Source organism: Apium graveolens, chromosome 8, assembly GCF_009905375.1.
Source record: "Apium graveolens cultivar Ventura chromosome 8, ASM990537v1, whole genome shotgun sequence".
NCBI classification, from domain to species: Eukaryota; Viridiplantae; Streptophyta; class Magnoliopsida; order Apiales; family Apiaceae; genus Apium; species Apium graveolens.
Window position 1 is genome coordinate 217,044,451 of NC_133654.1, and position 7,511 is coordinate 217,051,961.

A 7,511-nucleotide genomic window follows, 5' to 3' on the forward strand; every position below is an offset into this window, starting at 1 on the left:
CTTTCATCTTGAATTCAAGCGGAACATATTTGATTTGAGGGTGAAATGATTATCTATTTTTAAGTTTTATTTTTTCAGATATGAATTTTTTATTTAGATTTTCAGTTTATTTTCTCTCCTGAGAGTGTGTTTGTTTCTCTCCTTTATTATGAGTGATGGATCTGATTTAGTGATAGAGGTTTATACTGGGTTACATTTATGGTCGATAGCTCAAACGCGTTGGGATTATGATGAAAGTCATGAAACAGGTATATGTAAATATATCTTCTTCAACATATCGCTTGATGGTCTCTATACGAAGACTTGCATGAAGACCGGCGATTTAATTCATTTTATGTTTGTTTGACTTGATCATTTGTGTAGATGTCATATGACTTTTTATTATTGAATTAAATCTATTGTTCATCAAGTCTGTATTGTATTTAAGTGTCATTCTTATCTAACACTTTTAATTCAGGGTGTGTTAAAAATTTACTACTATTCACATCATACTCTTCAAAGAACTTGAAAATTCAATTTGATTTTTGATTATTTCATAACAAAAAGATATTGAAATTGTAAGAACTTTACTCTTTAGTGTTTGGTTATTGTAAAGAGACCGTAGTTAGGAGAACCAAAAGTTGACATTCTATGAATGTTTTAGGTTTTAACAACTTAAAAAATTTCGGAATGTATCACACTTTCGAACCTAGTACTAGCAGATATTCAGTTTTTGGAGTTTCAACCCAGCGGGAGCTGTGATCTCTCCCATTCAGCATTTGGTATTACCTGTGCCCGGTGCCGGAACTCTTCAACTTCAGGTTCCTATATTTTCTATATAATGAAATGGATATATTTTCTATTTAATGAAATGGTATTATCAACAGCAGATTTTGGACTTATGACTCCAATACCTAATACCAAACCTTCCATTAAAGACTTGCATTCACAAGATTTGGACTGATGACTCGAATACATAATCCCAAGCCTACATTGAAGAACTTACATGCTTTTCTTACCTTACTTCTAGTAATCATATCTGTTTTTTACCTTATGTTCTGTTTCCGTCAAATTTTGTTTCAAAGTTCTCTTCAATGCATAAGTTTATAATATACGGATATGTTTGATAAATTAATGCCCTATATATTTCATATAATAAAATTAATAAAAATATATTTGGTAAAGATTTCATGTGCAAAGCACCGACAAATTGAGTCGGGCACCAAAAAGATTAAGGCGAACAACACTGAAAAACAGAAACATATTTTGATTACCCTTATTTTACAATCACATAGGTAAGCTTGAATTGCATACCCCTAAAAACATAATTAACAATTTTAACTGAGGAAAATAAAAAGAATTACTAGTAACTAAACTACAAAGAAGTTTTTTTTAAAGAGAACAAAACTCCATTCAAGTTCATGGAAAAAAAACTGATTTTCTCAGTGCTTAGGGGTGAGTGAAGGAAATGAAGGAATAGATTGTAGTATTAACTTACGGCTGCTTCTCTGTCCAGGAGACAATCCAATGGATTGAGGCGGAGAAACTCTCTTACTGTTTGGGGACCCCGACTTGACGCCACTGTTTGGTGAAGCATTACTCTGGAGTATCTCTGGCATTTCATCTTTTCGGTCATCAAGAATTTTGGCTAGAGGCTGAAGAGGATTCAGCTTTCCAAACCTTGGAGTACCATATATCCCTGAGGATCCTCCAATTGAAAGAAGTGAAGATCGCGGTGGTTTCTTGCTCTTAGAGGAGAAAGGCTGAATTGATGAACTGAACAAAGAAAAAGTAATATTAAAAGACTGTAATAACATTGCAAATAACCATGCAGAACTGTTCAACATATCATACCTGCAAATCTGTAGAGGTGTTGCAGGAAGAGCAAAACTTGTTTTCTGCTCTGCATCATTCTGGACCGTATTTATCAGTAAGCTTCTATTAACAGCTCTCTTTTCCTGTTCAGCTTCTCCTTCTTCTAGTTCAACTTCTGTTTCTATTAAAGTAAAGCCTATGTCAGAACTCAGATACAAAACTTCAGCAATATACTAGGTTATGCATATCATTGATTTATATCAACATGGCACAAAAAAGGAAAAAAAATCTAGGCAAACTATTATTTTTAAGTAATGAACTGAGCAATGAAGGGGATCAAACTGGACCATAACTACTCAATCAAATACAAAAAAGGAATAAATTTGAACTTGAAAGTACACTCACCATCCTTTATACCAAATGCATTTTTACAACCTTCACATCTGCAATTAATGGAGCATCCAACACCACCCTATAGATCCAAAATACCAAGTCAGAACTGGCTTTAGTTATAACAGAAACAGGAAAATGCGCCAAGAGACAAAACCTGATAGCATTCACAATATTTCTTTAGGCAACCAGATTTCTTGCAGTTACATCCTCTTTTATGCCTAGCTGAAGCAGGAGTCTTGCTGGATTCCTCCTATAAAATCAAGACATCTAAATGAAATACTATAGTTCTTAAGAAACACAATATACACAGTACATAGCAGGGGATTATTTTCTCACCCCAACTTCAATAATGGCATCAGAGTTTCTGATAACTTTTGGTGCAAATGCAAGGGGGTTGCGAGATTCAATCTGCTTTCTAGTTGCAAGGACAGTATCTTCATAAATAGGTTTGTTGAAGCATTCTTGGCATGAACATGGTTCCACGCAGTAAACACCAGCAGCAAAGCACTCACAGTACCTGCATAGAGATAGCATAACAAGACAAAATCTGCTACTGTTGTTATGCCACTAATGATGATCCAGCCATGCAAATAGATTAATAATTTCATTAAACATTTTTGTCTTAAATCAGTATCATCCACAGATTATTAATTTAAAACCGATGTGCATCCAGTAGCCTAATGAAACAAGATGAAAACACAGAGTACAGAAGAGTTTTCCTAACTAACTAACAAAGCAAAAGATGTTTAAGCTTTGTACGAGCTTGGGAATGAGAATGTCTGGTCTCTTGAGCAAGTTTATAATCGAGATTACATTGGATAGAGCTAAACAATATTATTAGATAAATATATAATGATCATAATTCTAATAACAGCCTAATGGATTAATGACGTTTTAGAGTACAGAAACAAAAATTATACAATAAAAGTAAACTGCTAAAGGAAGTACTTTTAATAGCAAGAACTTACAGCTTCAAACATTTCGATTTCTTACAGTTACAACGCTTACAGGCCTCAGCTTCTCCACCACTGTCCGATCTACGCCTGAAGAAAGCAATTATAGTGTCACGCAGACAAATTTATATAAGTAAGATTCTCACAAGATATACAAGTAATGTACATACTTTTTCTTCTTCGGGCTACTGTGATCTAAAACTTCATTGACCAAGAATCCTGATCCTGGAGCAGCATTTTCTGCAGTCAAAATTCCATCTTCAAGAGGACAAATATCTCTATTCGAAGAGGTTACAACCAAAGCACTGTTTGAAATTTGTTGACTATTTGACATATCGAAATAAGAAGCCGACCCAGAGACACTTAATGGTTGACCTCCAGGGGGGAAGGCTTCATGTTTCTCAATTTTGTGGTCCATTGATGTTGCTGCAAGTGCATTCAAGTGTAAACCAATTCCTGGTAGTCTGCGCTTAGAGGCACCACTTGCAGGCTTTAATGGAACTACACATTTGTCACCGAAAGCAGTATTTTCATGAGATTGCAACAGCACAGAACTACAACTAGAGCCATCATCCAAGCATTTTCTGCGAGAACCCACCATCTCAAATACCAGACAGCGTCTTCTCATACCACGTTGCAGATTAGAAGCAATCTATGCAACCAAAAACATAACATGTTAATGAATTAAAAAGACTGCTTTAAATTACAATAAAAAGGTATATGTAATTGAGACTAATGAGCATCCATCAGCAAACAAATTCTCTATTCCATGAACTGCCACATCAAAGAATTCTTCTGTTCCAAATGGAGTTCCTTTTTTATTAATTGTACCAAAAGAATAAAGGATCTCATAATTATACTGAAATTCAATGTTATATTTCATGTTGAGCAATGTTTTAGGGAAAAACTGGAACAAAAAGACTTTGAATACATCACTAGTATTTCAGAATTTATCATGTCCTCATTATCTCGAGTGTGCAAGATGCAGCGGAAGAAAACATTTTTTAACGAAAGTGCTTTGCAAAACTATAAATGATCAAGGAAAGCCTCATCAATAAGACGGGACGGTATATTATTTCTGATAAGAAGCAACAAAGGTATATTATTTCTGAGAAACAACAGACAGTTGAAGATTGTCGAATATCCAAATGCTAAAGATTAAATTCACATAGGAAAGAAAGAGTATAATTCAAGTCACACTTGAGACAAAAAGTAAGAAGGAAACAAAAACAAAGCAGCACACAGAAGTAAGGGGATACATAGAGCTATGACGCAACAGAGATATGGAAATAGCCAAGCGCTCACCTCGTCGTCCACATTATCACATGTGTCATCTGCCACGGGTTTGTTATTTGAAACAAGGATGTCTTGATCCATATCTATTGTCATATCACGGCCACATTCAAGCTGAGAAGCATTGTTATCTGCATCAGCTGCATTAATAGCTCCAGTATTTTGCAAATTATCAGTCAAAGAATCACAGAAACTCATTCCAGGTTCTATTGATCTCTGACTAGGATCAATTAAAGTCTTCGAATCATTTGGTGTATCAAACAGTAGTAAGTCACCTTCTTCAGAAAACAAATTCTCCCAATCACATCCTGCAGATTCTCTATTTTCATTGATATTGCTCGGCCCCTCTAGATGCACTTCTTTTTCCATAGAACCTTTTCCTGAGCCAATTTGTACATATGGAACGAGTTCTGTAGAGGAGCCAACCAACTCTGGTAAGCCACTGGTTTCCAAGCCACAATGAGAGGTTTCACCGCAGTCAGGGCTAACACATTCATAGCTTAAGGTTTGTGGGAGCTCAACTCCAACACTTGTTTCCTGAAGTGGGACAGCAGATGATTTACCAGCTAAGCTCCTCTGATTAAAATTTTGTTTCTCAATGTTATGAGGAACTTCAGTAGATTTTCCACTTTTTTCCTCTCTGTCTCCATGACTAGAAGGGAACTCGGGGTTTGATGGGTCAGAGAATTGATGCCTGAAGTAAGAAATGAAGTAGCAAAATCTATGATTTATATCATAGAATGATAAAAGAAAATATTAACAGTTCATCAATGATAATCGTAATTACCTCCTTAACACTCTATTATCCCTTAGAGAGCTGACATGAGGTGAAGTGAAAACGGATGGAGGAGACGAAAAAGTAAGCGAATTAAACGTTTGAGTAATGTGTACAGACTTAACTGAATTGATAGGAGAAAGGCTGTTGAGATAGTTGAAGACGGGGGAATCCTGCATTTGCAAATATACATACATAAGATGTGAGTATCAAAATGGAAGGTGACAGAAAATGCAAAGTAGAGATTCAGAAGAAACTTCAAACCAAATTTCAGGCTATGAATGCAATGAATTCATTACAACCATGAATTGCAAAGCTTGAATTGTAATTTACCATGTAGTTTTGAAAGGCTATCTACTAAAATAACCGAATGAACTGGAGAAGAGTCACTTTACATTTATTTTTACAAATTCACAAAAGGGATGAGAGAGACAAAATGCTAAACTGGATTACTGGAGGAGTCAACACTCAACAGTGACATTTTTTTCTGAAGAACATCAGAACTCATACACCTAATTCCCAAACTCACAAATATACTCGCAATGCAAAAAGCAGATTATGTATGGAGTCTCGCAACTACGCTTCAGTAACAAACTGGTTAACAGCAGTTTCTACTTCATCCCCCACCACATTACCCTTGACTACAACAAATATTGTCAAATGATTTCATTAGCCCCTCTAATTAACTACACAAATCGACATTATACTTCTCTAGCCATCCTAAACAACACAACAGTCAGTAAATTGTATCTGTAGACTAGACACACACACACACACACAAATTGACATTAATCTTCAACACCATATCCCTAAGAACCCTAAAAAAACCCCAAATTCATCCCAGAAACTCCCAATTAACAAGCCTCAAAACAGATCTTACATCAAACCACTCACAGATTAATACATTCAAGTCAACACCACTTACGTACAATTAATCAAATCAATCCCACAAGCCAAAATCAACACCCAAAAAAACAAAACACCATAAAATTAAAACAATTCATCAAGTTAACAAATACCCACATCACAAAACCACCCAAATCCAACAAATCAACCACAAATTCACAACCCCATATCCCCATATCTTCAAAAAAAACACAAAAACACAAACTTTAATTACCAAAAAAAATAAGAAAAAATACCTCCACTTTGGAGAATGTGGGAGTAAGCTGGTGCTTCCTGTCAGGGGTATCCATCACAACGCAATCCCCTTTTACAATCTCACTATCTCTCTCTTTATTCACACACTCTTCACCCATTTTTACACAACCCCACAAAATAAATACGAGAGAGAGATGGGAGAGAGAGAAGGAGAGGGGGAGAGAGGGAGAGAGAGAGAGAGAGAGAGGTATCTCTATCTCTATTATATGTATGTGTGTAAGTATATTTGAGAAGCGGGAAGGCGGGAGAGGGGGGGAGAGTAAATAGACAATAGGTTTTCTCGTGCTCAACCCCACACTGGTCCAACACACACTTTCACACACACACACTCTCTCTCTGATTAAAGAACCATTTCACAGTGATAATGCATATGTGGCTCTATTTTTATTATGTGTGTGTATTTTTTTAAGTGGAAAAAGTAACGTAAATTATAGTAATTCACTGATAAAGAGTTTTATTACAGCTTTTGGACCTGTTAATTATTTAATTTATTGATGTTTATAGTTTTCCTCTTTTTGGTAAATTTAAATTGAGAGTAACGGTTTTTTATTAGAGAGATTGACCACCGGTAACAAGTTTAACAAAGTTTTGGTGTGGGGTGAGTGAGGTATGTATTATCCTTAGCTTTGTAAGTTATTGACTCTGTCAAACGAGGATGGTTTTGGAATAGATGTCAAAATGGTGAAATTATTCTTTGTTACTGAACTATTTTTATTTATGAAAAATTCGGCGACTGTTTAATTAACTCTGTTAGGATAATGAAATATTCCTTCCTAAATTTCTGGTTCCAAATGAAATGAAATGGAGCTAAGAAATCAAAAAAATTAATAGTAAATCGTATGAATGATTTCATAACTAAATTTGTTCTTTTAAAGAAAATTAATACTGTGTACACAAAAATTGTTCCAAAATTACGCATGACGTTCAGTGTTGTAAAAATCGGAAATCCGGGAATATCAGTCGAGTTACTGATTTAGGATTAATTGAAAATTAGGGATTAATCGAGATAAAAATCGGATGTATTATAATATAAAATTATATTTAATATATTATTATGATTATATTAGTTATTTATTAATAAAGATATATTTATTATATCATAATTTCTATAATTATTCATATTTAAATTAATAAAGTATTTT

General features: G+C 34.7%; 1 protein-coding gene across 2 annotated transcripts; it reads right to left on the minus strand.

Annotated features, from left to right (window-relative positions):
• Positions 1-1,226: 1,226 nt before the first annotated feature.
• Positions 1,227-6,724, minus strand: LOC141677190 (protein tesmin/TSO1-like CXC 2). 2 transcript variants are annotated; one of them, XM_074482967.1, is made up of 10 exons: positions 6,351-6,724; positions 5,221-5,381; positions 4,446-5,127; positions 3,311-3,792; positions 3,156-3,230; positions 2,524-2,734; positions 2,342-2,437; positions 2,200-2,266; positions 1,834-1,975; positions 1,227-1,755 (listed from the first exon to the last, which is right to left on the minus strand). In XM_074482967.1, exons 1-10 carry the CDS (start codon positions 6,465-6,467, stop codon positions 1,422-1,424), a joined length of 2,367 nt encoding a protein of 788 aa, XP_074339068.1. In that variant the 5' UTR covers positions 6,468-6,724; the 3' UTR covers positions 1,227-1,421. The 2 variants fall into 2 exon arrangements, with proteins under 2 accessions (XP_074339068.1, XP_074339069.1); XM_074482968.1 differs by having other exon boundaries at positions 2,524-2,704; positions 6,351-6,723.
• Between the last annotated feature and the right edge of the window lie 787 nt (positions 6,725-7,511).